The sequence below is a fragment of the Mus musculus genome, chromosome 7, assembly GCF_000001635.26.
Source record: "Mus musculus strain C57BL/6J chromosome 7, GRCm38.p6 C57BL/6J".
Taxonomy (NCBI): domain Eukaryota; kingdom Metazoa; phylum Chordata; class Mammalia; order Rodentia; family Muridae; genus Mus; species Mus musculus.
Window position 1 is genome coordinate 44,229,628 of NC_000073.6, and position 16,360 is coordinate 44,245,987.

The 16,360-nt window shown below is 48.0% G+C and overlaps 1 protein-coding gene and 1 long non-coding RNA gene across 12 annotated transcripts; one reads left to right on the top strand and one right to left on the bottom strand.

Annotated features, from left to right (window-relative positions):
* Positions 1-301: 301 nt before the first annotated feature.
* 1700028J19Rik (RIKEN cDNA 1700028J19 gene) lies at positions 302-6,495 on the bottom strand. The gene is made up of 5 exons (NR_029436.1): positions 6,442-6,495; positions 2,729-2,929; positions 1,699-1,845; positions 1,216-1,288; positions 302-1,014 (listed from the first exon to the last, which is right to left on the bottom strand). It is a non-coding gene; the product is annotated as an RIKEN cDNA 1700028J19 gene (long non-coding RNA).
* A 46-nt stretch (positions 6,496-6,541) lies between these two features.
* On the top strand, positions 6,542-13,559 carry Gm36864 (predicted gene, 36864). 11 transcript variants are annotated; one of them, NM_001378657.1, is made up of 5 exons: positions 6,542-7,446; positions 7,786-8,054; positions 9,119-9,265; positions 12,917-13,048; positions 13,312-13,559. In NM_001378657.1, the coding sequence occupies exons 1-5, from the start codon at positions 6,719-6,721 to the stop codon at positions 13,377-13,379; spliced, it is 1,344 nt and encodes a 447-aa protein (NP_001365586.1). In that variant the 5' UTR covers positions 6,542-6,718; the 3' UTR covers positions 13,380-13,559. The 11 variants fall into 11 exon arrangements, 10 of the variants coding, with proteins under 10 accessions (NP_001365586.1, NP_001365588.1, NP_001365587.1 ...); NM_001378659.1 differs by having other exon boundaries at positions 6,542-6,973; XM_006541344.4 differs by having other exon boundaries at positions 6,605-7,446; positions 7,768-8,054; positions 13,312-13,549.
* Positions 13,560-16,360: the final 2,801 nt, after the last annotated feature.

The window sequence follows — 16,360 nt, forward strand, 5'->3', positions numbered from 1 at the left end:
CTGACATTCTCTGGCCTTCTGATGTGCGGTACCCAGTCATGGTTCACTCAGCTAAGGTCAGGACTTCCAAAGTAGAATAGCAAGGGACAGGAGTACATGTACAGTTGGCTACGGAGATAGGAGTTGATACAAATGCAGACAAAATCTCAGACCATGTCAGGGATACTACATGAGTCTCCTCTGGCAAGGAAAATGTTCAGATCATACAGGAAAAGGCTAGAGACATCCGAACGATTGACTCCAGCTAGGCCTGACTCTACACTGGAAGCAGAAGATATGATAAACAGTCAGATACTGAGAATTTACACTACAGACCAAGTTTTATTGAGTTGGACAGCGGTGTTATGTTAATTAAACCTTGACTCCCTGGGGAAGAGTCTGTCCACAGAAGGGCAGGGACTCAGCCCAGGCTGCAGACTGTGCACCTGGAGCCCCAGGAGGGGATGTCTCTGGTATGGCTGGACCAAAGGATGAAGAGTGACTATTGAGGGATGGGAGGCAACGCCCATCTTGGGAAAAGGGCTACACTGCTGCTGCTTTCGGGACCACAAACCAGTGTCTGCTGGGGACATAGCCACAGCTGAGAGTATTGTAGAAGTTCCAGAGAAGGATCCCTACCAAGACTCAGGCAGCAAGGAGTAGGACCTACCGCGGGAGCGGGGCTTGCCACCTGTGTCCCGAGCGTGCAACCTGCTCTTATGGGAAGTATGGCACCTCAAGGGAGGTCTGATCGAAACTGAGCCACAGGAACCGAGGTGGAGGAATCTGGCCACGGGGACTCATCAGTGCCCTGAGTAGTTGAGGAATCACTCTGTTGTAGAGCCCCATGGGAGTTCACAAAGCTGGTTACAGCAGACAACTTCTGGACAGACTCCAAGTTCCTGTCCATAATGGTCTGCTGCTGCAAATGCAATGAGTGGTGTCTCGAGGCCCAACGGAAGTAGCTGAGCCTACGCTCCATGGAAGGTATACTGTAGCTCCACGTTCGCACTTGGTTGAGGAAGGACAAAGTTCCTGTGGGAAAAGACCCCGTGGGCACTCGACTCAGGGCCCCAACCCAAGCCCCAATTAGGCCCTGGAGGCTGACCCCCTTTCCTGGGCTCCGCCCCTGCCCAGCCCAGGCACCGCCCCTCCATCCGAGGCCCCGCCCTCACCGGCCCACAGCATCAAGACCATGGCACAACAGCACAGGTAGAAGGCCAGATGGTAGGATACCTGTGGCCTCGGGCGCAGCCTATTGCAGTTGACCACAAAGAAAGTCAGGCTGAGGAGAATCAGGAGTCCTGCACTGGGGTGGGGCCAGAGAAGGACAGAAGGCTAGACAGGGAACACCACCACCCCCAAAAGGAGAGAGACAGACAAAACCACACACACACACACACACCAAGACAAATTGATACATATTCAAGGGGGAATAGAAACTGGGAGACAAGGCCATCAGTCATAAAAACTGGGCATAAGCTTTTAAACCCAGCTACTTTTTATGCTGAGGCAAGAGAATGGCATATTCAAAGCCAGCATGGACTACAGAGTGAGACCACAGTCAGCCTGGGATACAGAGAAAGCCCAAGAGAGACACAGAGACATCCCTCTCCCTAGGAGCAGCAGAACTAGAAATCTAGGCACACCTCTGGGTAGGAGGAGGCTCTGGGGTTGGGTGGAGGATCCCCACTCACCCCTGTCCTTGCCAACACTTACCGATGACAATGCTGAGGAAACTGAAGATGAAGTCTATCGTTTTCAGGCGGCGGCAGACTGGTCGAAAGGAGAGGAACATGGTGGGCAGGAGGATGAGGCATAGTGCCAGGGCCAGAAATATGAAGCCCTTGCTCATGTGAATGTAAACTGGGAAGGAGAGTCAGAGAGATAACTGCAGTTACCCCAAAATATCTCTCTCTCCTTCCCTTCCTCTCTCTCCCACTCTCTTTCTCTCTCTCTCTCTCTCTCTCTCTCTCTCTCTCTCTCTCTCTCACTGTAGCTCTCTCTCTCCTTTTTCTTACACCATGAGGATCCCAACCTAAGTACTCCAGCAGCTGGGGAGGAGTGCCTTTCCAAGGCCTGCCTCAGCAGTTTAGAGACACATGGATCTTTTCTCTCTCAAAATACAAGGTAAAAGCAGTTGAGGGGTTGTGGCTTCATTGGCAGAATGCTTGCCTAGCAGGCAAGCATTCCTTCATCTCACCCTGAGCACTGTGCTGAGCTGAGTTCTGAGCTGAGCCTGACAGCCCACTCCTGGGAGGATGATCAGAAACACAAGGTTGTCCACAGCTACACATTGAGCTGGAGTCCAGCCTGGGCTACATGAGACCCTGTCCCAAACAAGGGAGAGGATGGAAATGTAGCTGTCTAGAATCCATCTCCCACTAAGGGGCTGTGGCATGTTTCAGAGGAACAGCACCTGCCTAGAATCCTCCAATGAGGTTCTTCTGGGGGTGTTGTAGCTTAGTGGTAGAGGCCCTATGGGGTGTTTGTATAGGACACTGGGTTCTATCTTCAGCAACCCTCTCCCTCTGTCCAAAAAAAGGGGGGGGGGGAGGCATCATCTCCACTCACATTGCCAAAATCACTACCTAGAAATTCAAAAATAACTCTATTGCCACTCATAGGGTTACTGTGAGCCCTAACCTACTCCCCCAGAAAGACTCCTGTGAGAGGGCCAGTGTCCCACCCCCACAGTCACCTCTAGCACCCAATGGGAACCCCCCCCCCAGTCTATGTATACACTGACCAGTGAATTGTCCCACGTTGACACACTTATGCCTCCTGCAGTCAATCCAGAGGCCGATGAAACCAGTGTACGGACCATGCACATAGGCCATCCGCCCATCCACCACGCTGAACACCAACAAAGTTGCCAGGAAGATGAAGGTGAGGGACCAGCCACGTAGGACCAACTTGCGGTCCTCCTCCCAGGAAGAGAGCAAGTCAGCTGGGGAGGGAGAAAGTTCTGGGGACCTGGATGTTTTCTTCACTCTCTCTCGATGCATACAAACCTTCATCCTTTTCCTCCTTTCCTTTCCCCCCTCTCATCTACAACCTGTTCCCTGTGGATGCTGTTTGCAGCTCACCTCCAGCACCACTTCTACTCTTTCAGTTCTCATGCACTGGACTCTTCTGATGTAGTACACCTATCTCAAACTCCAGCATGATTATGTATGCTTGACCACATACATAAATGATCCAGGGTTTGAAAGAACTCACAAGTGGATGAATGCATGTTTCCTCTCTTGTCCTTTAGAGCAAAGAACAGTGTAGTTTTCAGAAGAACTTGGGCACAGAGGTCTAGGACTCACAGGAGAACTAGGTGGCCAGTTGATCACCAGCTCCTCACTTACCCTGGATTAGGGCTAGCCTGGTCTTCTTGGAGCTTACAGGGCACACATGAATACACCCAGGTCAAATGTGCTAACTGCCATGAGAGCTGAAATAGACTCGATGCTCAACGAGAGGGGATGGGTCTGAAACCTGCCACAGTAAGTAGGTGTCAAAGGCTGGGTATTTCCCCTTCTCTGTACCAGAACCCATGAAACTTCTTGATGGATCCACCAGCCCCTGACTCCTAAATTCTGGGATCAAAGGTGTGCACCAAAATATGCAGCTCCCAAACTGAACCCTTAATGAGGCTCCTGGAGGGAAGTGACATTTTCTGGTTGCTATTTATTGAGACAGGGTCTCACGTGGCCCAGGTTAGGCTAGGCTAACCTCAAAATGTAACTCAGGATCATCTTACACTTCTGATCTTCCTGCCTCAGCATCCCCAGTGCAGGGATGACAGGCTTGCAGCACTCTGCCTGGTTTCTGCCAGCCTGGGCATGGAGTCCAGGGCTTTATGCATGCTAAGTGGACAGTCTACTCAACTACAGCGCCTGCCCTGTTTTTCGGTTTTGCTTTGAGGGTTTGTGTGTGTGTGTGTGTGTGTGTGTGTGTGTGTGTGTGTGCGCATGTGCATGTGTGTTTTGGCTTTTTTTACAACATTTGTTTGTTTGTATGTTTTTGTAGTCAGGAAGGGGGATCATAAGTGCCTTAGAACTCATTTAGCAGTCAGACCTAGCGAGTCAGTTCTGTCTTCCCACCATGTGGATTCCAATCGTCATCAAATGAACTCAGGCCCTCAGGTTTGACTGCAAGTGCCTTTTCCAGCTGAGTCATTGCACTGACTTGGCTTTTGCTGCCTTTTTTCCCCTTAGATAGGACTTCAGTATTGGCCCGGAACTTACTATGCAGACCAGACTGACTTCAACACTCTGGTGACCCTCCTGCCTTAGCACATTGAGTCTTATTATTACAGGGGTGTGCCATCTAGTCCAGCAAGTGTTTACAATTTAAGCCGCTGTTGCTTCATTTTGAAATTAAGCAAATTATTAGTAGTCACACAAATATCTCAACAATGGGATATATCACATTCCACTCCATTTTATAATATAGCTTGCTCTTAGATTTTAGTGTGTAGACAGAATTCACTATGTATATCAGGCTGGCCTTGAACTCAAAGTGTTCCGCCTGCCTCTGCCTCCTGAGTGTCAGGCACTACCACACCTTGCTCTGTGATGCAGTTTTTGCACCTTCTAAACTAGAATGCATCATATAATCAGGCACATCTTTAAAATCCCCTTTGGCCTTTAAAATAAAAATTAACATTTACTAAGGCCAGGAGTAGTGATGCACACCTTTAATCCTAGCACTCTAGAGGCAGAGACAGAGAGATCTCTGTAATTTCGAAACCAGCCTGGTCCACAGAGTGAGTTCCAGGCCAACCAGGGCTATTTAGAGAAACCCTGTCTCCCAACAGCAAGCAAACAAAAGATTTAACACTAGGATTCTCGATATTACACAATCACTGAAATCTGACCAAGCTTGCTGTGGTGGCACCTACTCATGATCTCAGCACTTGAGAAACTGATGCAGGTGGATTGTCTTGAATTTGAGGCCAACTTGAGCTACATAGTGATATTAGGCATAGCCAGGGCTAGATAGAAAGACAATTAATTAGTTAATTAATTGCTTAATTAATTAGAGGCTAACAAGATAGGGCTTAACAGGTGGAAGCTTTACCACCAAGGCTAATGACCTCAGAGTCCCTACAAACCCACATGGTGGAAGAAAATCCGACTCTCATAATTTATCCTTTGACTTCCACACATTCCCTGTGGTTCTCAACCACCAACACACACACACACACACACACAAATGTAGGAGCTGGAGAGTATGCTCAGAGTTAAGAGCAGGGATGGATCTTGCAAAGGGTCAGGGTTCCGCTCTCAGCACTCACTACCTAGCAGTCCAGATCCAGAGACCCTGACACTCTCTTCTGGCCTCTACAAGCACATAGTGCACATACAGACACATAAGCACTCACACATCACACAAGGAAATATAAATGGAGGCTGGAGAGGGGACTCAGCAGTTGAGAGCACTGGATGCTCTTCTAGAGGACCTGGGCTCAATTCCCAGATCATAACTGTCTGCAACTCTAGTTCCAGAGGATCTGACACTTTCTTTTTTTTTTCTTTTTGGTTTTTCAAGACAGGGTTTCTCTGTGTAGCCCTGGCTGTCCTGGAGCTCACTCTGTAGACCTGGCTGGCCTCGAACTCAGAGATCCGCCTGCCTCTGCCTCCCAAGTGCTGGGATTAAAGGTGTGCACCACCACAGCCCCGGCTTGGATCTGACACTCTCACACAAACATGCATGCAAGCAAAACACCAATATACATAAAATGAAAATATAAATAACTAAATCTTAAAACAAGTGAATGTAAAAAATAAATAAAAATCTAACAATGCAGGTATTTATATAAAAACATATAAAATTTGTGAGTAATCCTCTAGTGTTCATCAAATGAAAATTTGGGGAAAGAACAGAATGTTTTCCATTGTTTTTGTTATTATTTTGAAACAGCCTCTTTCAAACTTTCAGAATGGGCTCAAACTCAGTGTAATCCTCCTGCCTTTGAGTGCTGGGACTGCAGACATGTATTATCATACCCTCCTTGGGAAAGGGGTTTTGAAACTCCCTCCTGTTTGGGAAGTCTGCCTGTCTGCCTTAGTCCTTACCAAATTGTGGCTGGGTCCTTCTCCTCCCCCCACCAACCCCAGACTGGAAGTCTTCAAAAGCAAGAAGCAGATCTAGTCTTGTGTGAGGCTTCAGGGAAGGGAAAGGAAGAGAAACAGATGAGAAAGAAAATAAGCAGAGAGAGGCACGGAGGCAAATATGGGTACAAAAGATAGAAATGGTTCAGAGCAGCCCTGGGAATTGACGGGAAGACGTGTGTGGGTAAAAGGAATTATGAGTTCAGATCTCAAGCCTTCCAGACTCTCTGTCCTGCCTCACCCTGATCTAGCCAGGCCTAGCTCAGACCTTCATTAACCCAGTGTCACCTTGTCCTACCCAATCCATACTCCATCCAGTCCCCACTAGCCCAGCCCTAACAGCAGGGTCACTCACGAAGGCTTACGGTGGTGTCTGAGGCCATGGCCAACCGCAGCCTCTTGGAACCCCTCCAACTGTCATAGAACACACCCCACCCCCAACTGCTACCTAGCCCAAATCCCTGAGTGCTGTCTGGGGACAGAGAGACAGAAAGCTGGAGCCACAGATAGAGGGACACATAGCCTTAGAGCCAGACTGACAGGTTAATCCAGGAAGCCATTGGGAGTGCCTGGAAGCAGAGGCTAATGTAAACTGAGTACATTCAGAGACTAGCCCCATCCTGCTCTTCAACATGGACCAGAACTCCTCTGACCTCCAGAGCAAAGAGACAGCAGCTCCCAGCAGCAGGCAAAATGAAATGCAAGACTCTCTGAAAGTGACCTTGAGCCTCCTAGATGCCACCCAAGGTCAGAAGACTAACACGCAAACTCCTTTGCCTATCATCCACATTCGCAAATTAAGCAATGTGGAACCGTCAACGTCCACACCTATGCCCCGAAGGGTTAGCATCCAGGAACCACCAGCATCTGTCTTTCTCCCTCGCAGGGTTAGTACACTGAGTTCATCCCCATCCACCATTCTCCCTCGAAGGTTAAGTACTCAAGAGACCCTTCTTCAGGGTTCCCAGTCCAATGTACAGGACATACAGTCTGTGGCCTACAATCGATGGCTCAGTTCCAGAGAGTCTGCTTCCCTTAACCATAATCGCCGGCTCAGCATCCTAAGCGCTCATACCCTGTCCAGTGCCCAGTCAGAAATTCGCAGCTCACAAATGGAAACTGAAAGCCACCCCTCCATACCCCAGTCATATAGCCCCAACAAAAAACAAATGCGGCCCAGTGTGGATGTCCCCCCGTCCATAACCCAGAGCCCACAGGCCAGCATCAGAAGTTTCGAGTCCTTTGTCTGGGACTCCAAGGACAGCTTGAAAGAGTTCTCAGATGACTCTTTGTCTAATCACAGTATGCTAGGCAGCACCTCAAAACTGTCCAACATTTCTACTATAATGAACTCTAGTAGGTAAGTACAGGAAGGATGTGGGGTGGGAGGGGGGCCATATTCAAGCCTGGAGCTCTACAACTGCACTTGAAACTGGGGGTGTAGCGATGGGTAGAGGAATCCCTGGGTGAACATAAAAGATACGCGTTTTTGTTTTTGTTGAGATGGGGTCTCGGGGTCTCTCTACATAGACCAAGCTAGCCTTGAGCTCAGAGATCCTCCTGCTTCTGTCGTCTGTGCTGTCTAAAGGCCTGTGCCACCAAGTCTGGCTTCTCAGGTGGGATTTGAAGGATTGTGGGGTGACTAGATAGGGTAGATGGACTTCCTGCTGACTGACGCCAGTCACATGATCTGTCACAGGGCTCAGAGCAAATGCTGGACACTGCTTCCCATAGGCTGGAGGCTGTTGCTCGAAGCCAAGAAGATCAGCAGGCACCTTAGCCTGGTGCTGACTGTGGCCGGCATGGTGATGCTCAGCCTCATCGCCTTGTGGAAACCCTGGATCCACTTCCGAGTGCCTCTAGGACCCCCAGGCGACCCCGCTGGCCCCCAAACCATCTCCATTGACACCATCTTCTTCATGCGGTGCCCTGACATCTCCTGCATGAATGAATACGATAAGAATGCATGTAAGGCTGGCCCCATCCTCATCCCTCCAGAGACCCAAGTCTCCTCCTTGTCCCAGAGAACGTCAAGAACAGTTCTCCCCTGAGGTTACTCTGATACCCACACAATGTCTTCATGACCAAGAGCCTGATGTCACTAACCAAAAAGTGTACCTCACATGCCAGATCTGATGCATGCAATACCCAATTTTTTTTTTTTTAGAGCAGCTCAATGCTGGGTTTGTGCGTGCATGCATAAGTATGCAGATGCTAATGCATCTGTGTGTCCTTGTGTGTGTGGAGGCCAGAAGACAGCCTCAGGTTTTGTTTTTCAGGAATGATCTTAGTAGGGGATTCAATTACTATGATAAAACACTATGACCTAAAGCAACTTGGGGAGGGAAGGGTTTATTTCACTTTCAGTGAATCAGCATCTGCAAAGCAAAGGTTTCATTTTCCTGGCTCTTAATTCAATCCTGGGTGGTTTATAAGGCTTAGAGCCACCTGTAACTCCAGTTCTAGGCAATCTGATGCCCTACTATGGTCTCTAATAGTACGTGTGTTCCTGTGTGTGTCTCTGTGTGTGTCTGTCTGTGCCTGTATTTGTCTGTGTCTCTGCATGTTACACAGGTGGAGGTTGTAACAGAGGTTGATGTCAGGCACTTCCCCACCTTTTCATCTTAATTTTTAATGTACTTATTAGAGACAAGCTGTCACTATGTAGGCCAAGCTGGCCTCAAACTCACAGAGCTCTATCTTCTTCTGCTTCCCAACAGCTGGGGTTAGAGGCATGCACCACCATGACCACCTATTTTAATTTTTGTATTTGTGTGTGTGTGTATGTGTGTGTGTGTGTGTGTGTGTGTGTGTGTGTGTGTGTGTGTGTGTTATGTACATTAGGTGCAGGTTCTCACAGAAGCCAAAGAAAGCATCATATTCCCTGAAACTAGAGTTAGAGGTGATCGTAAGCCACCAGTGTACGTGCTGGAAACTGAACTCAGTCCTCCAGAAGAGCAGCAAGCACACTTAACTGCTAAGCCATCTCTCCAGCACAGACCTGGTGTTGTTGATTCTCCTTTTTTTCCCAGATTTGCTGGACATAGCCTGGGCCTGCATCCTCATCTCCGGTGTCATGAGTTTCTGTGTATTCATGGGTCTCATCAGCACTATCTTCTTCCCTAGCACTAACCTGCCCTTAATGGACTTCTCTCTCTTCATCTGCAGCCTCTTGACCGGTATGTTACTATGGTGCTTCCCATGGGCGCCCATCACAAAGGCTAGCCCCATCCCCCTATACTCAACCTATCCCACCTCCATCTTCACCCTCAGCCCCAGCTCCTTACAAATCTCCAGCCATCATGATGCCTCTGGCCATAAAAAGAGCCTCACTCTCTTAGCCCTCATGTCATTGCCAGCAAATCAAAACCCCAAGTCCTCCTCCCTGACACCTGGTCCACCCCACCTCATCCTGAATACCTTACTCTCCTCAGCCTCTTCACAAATCTCAACACCCAACTTGGCCTCAAGTCTCATTCCCCTCCCTGACTGTCTCAAGGCCAACCCGACCCTGGCCTTCTGAGAAGCTCAGCCTCATCCTCAGTCCCAGTCCACCCTGAGTTTCACCTCCTTCTTGGCCCACACTCCAACCTACCAGCTGGGCCCTTCCCTCTGAAACTCATCCCAAGCAATTCAACCAAAACCCAAGGACACCTTCCACCTATTCTCATCGCCAGCACTTCCTGGACCCCAACCTCCATACACAGCTCCATGTGGACTTCTGTCCCAGTTTTCCTCAAGCTACTTCATCTCTCCAAGTGGAACTTTTCATTTTTCTGTTTTAAAAAACTGGGTCTCGTATAGCTGAGGCTGACCTTGATCTTCATATATATGCAGCCAACTGTGTCCATGAACTTCTGCTCCTCCTGTGCTGAGATAATAGGCGTGTGCTTGTCATGCCATGTTTATGTGGTGCTGGGCAAGGAATCCAGGGATTTGTGCATGCTAGGCAAGTACTCTACCAACTGAGCCGCAGCTTGGCCCCTTGGAGATAATATTTTCTGCCGTGTGAAAAACGTAGGGAGTGTTCAATTAGAAAATGTTAACTCGGTCACTTCTGTCACCACAGTGAGTGCCATGGTTGGTTCAGCACTAATCTGACTAGCTAGGCAAGCATCCTCTTCCTCCTTCCCCCCTCTGGTGTGTGTCCCTCCTTACCCAGGAGATAAGGTCAGTTCTTTGGTCAAGGTCATATAAATAACTGAAAATTCCCTGCTAAAACCTCTAGACAAGTTTCTTGGGTCCATCCAAAACACATAGGGTAGTGGTAGGTCTAAGACTCTGGACATATGCAAACGAGATACTCTATGTGGTCTCCCTTCAAAGAAGTCATGAATGGTGGCACAGGTCTAACATCCCAGCATTCAGGAAGCTGAGGTTTGAAGATAGCACTTCATGCTAGTTTGATAACTAACACTCACTGAGATAATCTCCCAGCCTCTCCCAAGCAATTCAAAACTGACATGCTGACTAGAACATCTCATGTCCACACACACACCCAGATTGGGAGAGGTTGAGGACATTTTAATTAGTCAACAAGTGATGTTGTACTCCTGTCTTTCAAAGTAATTGACCATAACTTCGAGTTCTGTCATATAACATTTTTGTAAAAGAACAACAGTGCTGAGAACAGAGCAGTCTGAGAACAGAGAGCAGTCTAAGAGCAGAGAGCAGTGCTGACAACAGAGATTAGTGCTGAGAACACAGAGCAGTGCTGAGAACACAGAGCAGTCTGAGAAGAGAGCAGTGCTGAGAACACAGAGCAGTGCTGAGAACACAGAGCAGTGCAGAGAACCAAGAGCAGTGCAGAGAACAGAAAGCAGTCTGAGAACAGAGCAGTGCTGAGAACAAAGACCAGTGCTGACAACAGAGACCAGTGCTAACAACAGAGACAGTGCTGACAACAGAGAATAGTGCTGAGAACAGAGAGCAGTGCTGAGAACAGAGCAGTGCAGAGAACAGAGAGCAGTGCTGAGAACAAAGCAGAGCTGAGAACAGAGAGCAGTGCTGACAACAGAGCAGTGCAGAGAACAGAGAGCAGTGCTGACAACAGAGCAGTGCAGAGAACAGAGAGCAGTTCTGAGAACAAAGCAGAGCTGAGAAGAGAGAGCAGTGCTGACAACAGAGCAGTGCTGACAACAGAGAGCAGTGCTGAGGACAGAGTACAGTGCTGAGGATAGAGTACAATGCTGAGGACACAGCAGACCGAGAACAGAGAGCAGTCTGAGAACAGAGAGCAGTGCTGAGGACAGAGTACAGTGCTGAGGACACAGCAGGCTGAGAACAGAGAGCAGTCTGAGAACAGAGAGCAGTCTGAGGACAGAGAGCAGTGCTGAGGACATAGCAGTCTGAGAACAGAGAGCATATAGTTCCTGTCTGCTAGTAGCTTGCTTGTGTCTGCGTCATCTGGTAGTTCTTGCTATATTATCACTGTGTCTGTTTCTGAGACCAAGTCTTACCTTGCAACCCAGGCTGTCCAGAAATCCCAGCCACCTTCTTGTTTCAGGCTTCCTACTGCCAGGATTGAAGGCAGCACACTAATTGTTGAAACCGCAAAGTCAACTGGAGGTTAAGACCACATTCTGCTCTGGAAGAGAGTGGAGTGCTGTTCCCAACACCCACATGGCAACTCACAGCTGCCTATAACTCCAGCTCTAGGGGGAGCTTCTGCCCTCCTCTGGCATTTTGGGCACTGCAAGCAATTGTGCACACCAACACCCGTCCCCTCCACACACACACACATAATTAAAAATAAAATAAATTTTAAATATAATTGTTTTAATATAGGCCACAATTAATAGAAAATGCCTTAGTTTAAAATGAGGCATTTTCAGTCAGATAATTCTATCATTTTAACTGAACATCTTGTGTTATTTCCAATAACTCAAAAAAAAGAAAGGCAAGTTCTGTCCAATCTGAATAAGAGTTTCTTTTTTCCCCTTTCCGCAAATTATCTTTAATTCCTATTGATTGAAATTATCTAAAATGATTGAATTCTCTCTGTGTGTGTGGCTCCAGATTCCCAACATTAAGGAGGCAATAATAATGAGAATCTGTCACAGTCTTTGAGGTTTACCATGGGTCATGCATGACATACCAATTACCACACACCCTCATGATGGCCCTCAAAGATGAGCTGGTGATAATACCCACTGTAGAGATGAAAACACTGAAGCTCAGACACACAAGGGACTGCTCTAAGGCAAGGGGCAGAGATAAGGTAAGAGGCCTGGTTTTTGAGTCCCAAAACCTTCCAATGTCTCACATCAGGGTCCTGTCAGGAATCCAAGGGTGGAGGTTTAGGGTCTGGAGATCAAAGACATTAGAGGCAATGTGGTGGCACATGCTTGCAATCTACCACTTGGGAGGTTAGAGCAAGTTATCAGCAAGTTCAAGATCAGCCTGAACTACACAATGAGTCCAGTAGTTAGCCTGGGCTATAAATAAATGAGTACAGTACCTAGCCTGGGCTCTAAATAAAGCAAGAGCTTATCTCCAAATGACAACAACCAAAAGGAAGGTAGGACGTGAAGGAGGGAGAGAGAATGGAAGGGAGGAAAATGGAGAGAGAAACAGAGGGAAGAAGTTACAGGCAGAGAAAAAAAGAGGCCTGTAGATGTAGCTGAGCTGATAGAGCACTTGACTAGAGCACACAAAGCCCTAGGGTCCATCCCCAAACTGTATACACTGAGCATGGCATGGTGATGCATGTCTGAGACAGGAAGAATTCAAGGTCACCCTCAGCTGCATACGGAGTTTAAAGAAAGCCACAGCCCGTGACTACACCTGGGGGCAGGGGGAGGAAGTCACGCCTGTCCTGTGCTATACAGGGATCAACATCATTCTGGGGGTCCTATTCTATCTGATGCAAGCCCGAAAGTTCCTCCAGGAAGGCATGACCTACACCCTGGGAAGCAGTTTCTACCTTGCCTGGATCAATGTCTTCTTCTTCTTCATGATTGGTCTGGCTGGGCTCTGGGGTGCAGATGGTGTTGTGGGCATGGTTGGGAGTCGGGGTAGGGTTTCCCACAGATCCAGGGAGGATGGGACTGGGCTTGGAGTCAGGGCTAGGGATTCTTGTAGGCTTGGGGTGGGCTAGGGACAAGGTGAGGGTGAAGTTGATTTGGGGTTTAAGGATGGGGCAGGGTCTGGGTTATGACAGTGTAGGGTACCAGGTGAGGCTAGCCTACTGACCTCTGTGTCCTCTGCCCTCTTTCTCTCTCAGGTTTCTTCTCCTATCTGAACTACATCAATTTCTGGTCTATCCTATCACTCCAGCCTACATGGTCTTAAGACATGACAATGAACTAACAATGGCTGTCAGCTGCCTGACAACACCCCCCCCATACTCAAGTTATGTAATTTCTGACTCCCTTCAACCCAGAATACTAATTTATATTTTAAAGAAAAATATCTTCTGCCCAGAGTATTTCTTTATTTGGCTCTGTATGGTGAATAAAGCATTTCATGGAACTGCTATATTTCCTTACCCGCTACCTTGTCCACCTTTTCCCTCCTAAGTAGAGGGATAGAAAAGGGATTCTGTCTAATGTCAAAGGTCAGAAAAGAGACTGGGGTGAGGGTCCTCAGGAAACAAATGGCAGGGCTTTGATTTGTTTTGGATGGGTTTTTTTTTTTTGGGGGGGGGGTTCAAGACAGGGTTTCCCTGTGTAGCCACGGCTGTCATGAAACTTGCTCTGTAGACCAGGCTGGCCTCAAACTCATTGAAATCTTCTTGCCTCTGCCTCCAGAGTGCTGAGATTAAAGGTGTGAGTCACTACCACAACAAGTTGCTTAAGCATGTTGAACAGTTGACTTTCAGCTTTTACTGTCTGTCATGGGGTTTTTTTGTTATTGAGACAGGGTCTGTTTTGACTAGGCTAGCCGGAACTCAGAGATGCGCCTGCCTCTGCCTCCTGAATGCTAGGATTAAAGGTGTCCATTACTGTTCCCTAGCTCCACCCTTTAGTCGTACCATCAATATCTCACCTTTTCTGAGAAAATCCTGCTCATATCCTCAGCTCCCCTCCTGTCCTTTCCTGCAGTCCAGCCTCCCCACCCCTTTCTCTTCTTCCCAAATGCCCGCAACACAAGTCTGTTCAGTGTCCGGTTTGAGGAGGGAGGTGTGGGGCCAAGAGGCTTCTGATGAGTGGGGAAAGGTTACCGTGTCCCATGCAGGGAAAGGAGGGTCCCTTTGCTCACTCGCATAGGTCTAGAGACTGTTCCTGACTACCTCCATGACTCATAGCAAGGCTGACCCACTTGGGACTCAGTGTCCTTGTCTGTAGAATAGAGGCAACCAAGAACTGCATGATCAAAAGGCTGGAGAGATGGTGTGGTGATTTGAATAGGTATAGCCTCCCCCCAGACTCATGTGTTTGAATGCTTGGCTCATGGGAGTGGTCCTATAAGGAGGAGTGGCCACGTGGGAGTAGGTGTGATCTTGTTGGAGGAAGTGTGTCATTGTGGAGGGTAGGTTTGGTGGTGAGGTCTCTTATGCTCAAGCCCTGCCCAGTGTGGAACATAGGCTCCTTCTGCTGCCTGTGAATCAAGATGTAGATCCCAGCTCCTCCAACACCATGTCTGCCTGCACACTGCCATGTTTCCCACCATGATGATAGTGGACTAGACTGCTGAACTGTAAGCCAGCCCCAACTAAGTGTTTTCCTTTATGAGTTGCCTTGGCCATGGTGTCTCTTCACAGCAATAAAGCCCTAAGACAGATGGCCTAGTGGTTAAGAGTTCTTGCTTGCTTTTCCAGAAGAATGAGTATGGTTCCTAGCATCCATATTGGATACCTCACAACTGCCTGTAACTCCAGCTCTGCCCTTCTAGCCTCTGCAGGTACTGCATTCATACATATGCATATCCCCCCCCCAACGTGCACACTCAGACAAATGAAAATAAAAATAAAAAAACTGTATAATTGAGTTATCAAAAAAAAAAGTCACAAGGGTCTGGACAGATGGCTCAGCTTTTAAGAGTTTTACAGAGAACCAGGGCTTGATCCCCAAAACCCTCATGGCGGTTTCCAACTGCCCAGAACTCCAGTTTCAACACTCCCATCTGACCTCTAAGGGTACCAAGCACACACACATGCAAGCAAAACACTCATACATATAAATCTAAAATAAGCACATTGTATTTTCAAAGGAAAAAATTTAGATGTGTTCTCATGTATTTCAGGTTGGTCTGGAACTCACTATGTAGCCAAGATGGAATCTAAGTTCTCAGTCTCTTGCTGGCATTCTAGGTGGACACAAGCATGCCTGGTCTAATGTTAGGGATGAACCCAGCGCTTCCTTCATGTTGGACAGGCACTCTACCAACTGAGCCACATTCCCCAAGCAAATGCGTCCATTTTTAAACAGAGTAACAACTCTGTCTTATACTAGATCTACAAGTAATCAAATAAACAGTGTCAATACTGTGCAGACAGATGCAATGTATGTGCCCATAGATGAAGGTAAGGGGGTCCATGCTATGGGGAAAGAGAAAGGTGTCTTATTTTTCTGTTGCTATGATAAAACACCCTGATAAACGCCACGTAAGGGGACAGGTTCACAGTTCAAAGTGCAGTTCATCACATGGAGAGGTAAGGTGAGGGTCAAGGAGGCAGGAGCTTGAGGAGGCTGCTGGTCACACTGCATCTGCAGTCAGAGGGACATTTACACTGGTGCTCAGCTTTCTCCATTTATGCAGCCCATGGTTCCCCAATAGTGGGTGTGCCTTCCCAGGTCAACTAACCCAACTAAGATAACCTGTGCATGGTCAGCGGCTAAGCTAACCTAGATAACTCTCCACAAGGTATGCTCCAAGGCTTCTTTCCTAGGTAATACCAGATTTGGAGAAGTTGACCATATTAACCATCAATGTGGTAACGGGAGCCAAGCACAGAAGCAGACAGGGAGCTTTCTGAGCTCAAGGCCAGCCTGTTCTAGAGAGAGAGGCCTTGTCTCATCAAACTATTGACTTTCCTCTGGTGTGAGCCAGCAGCAATAATGGAAACTCGTTTACCTAAGAGAAGAATCTTTCCCTTTACTTCAGACCACTAGGTTCCCAGGCCAGTCTCCCCAGCGGAATGAGAAAGAGCCCTAATGAGCAGAGGGCCAGCTAAACAAAGAATACTCAGGTCACATTAAGGAATCTAGAGCTTGAAGAGTGTAACATAGACTATTTGGAGGGCAAAATGAAGAAAGAGAGAACTGGTATGAGGTGCAGACTTTTAAAAAAAAAATGTTCTATGACTTCTGTGGTTGAGGACCCACTTCGAG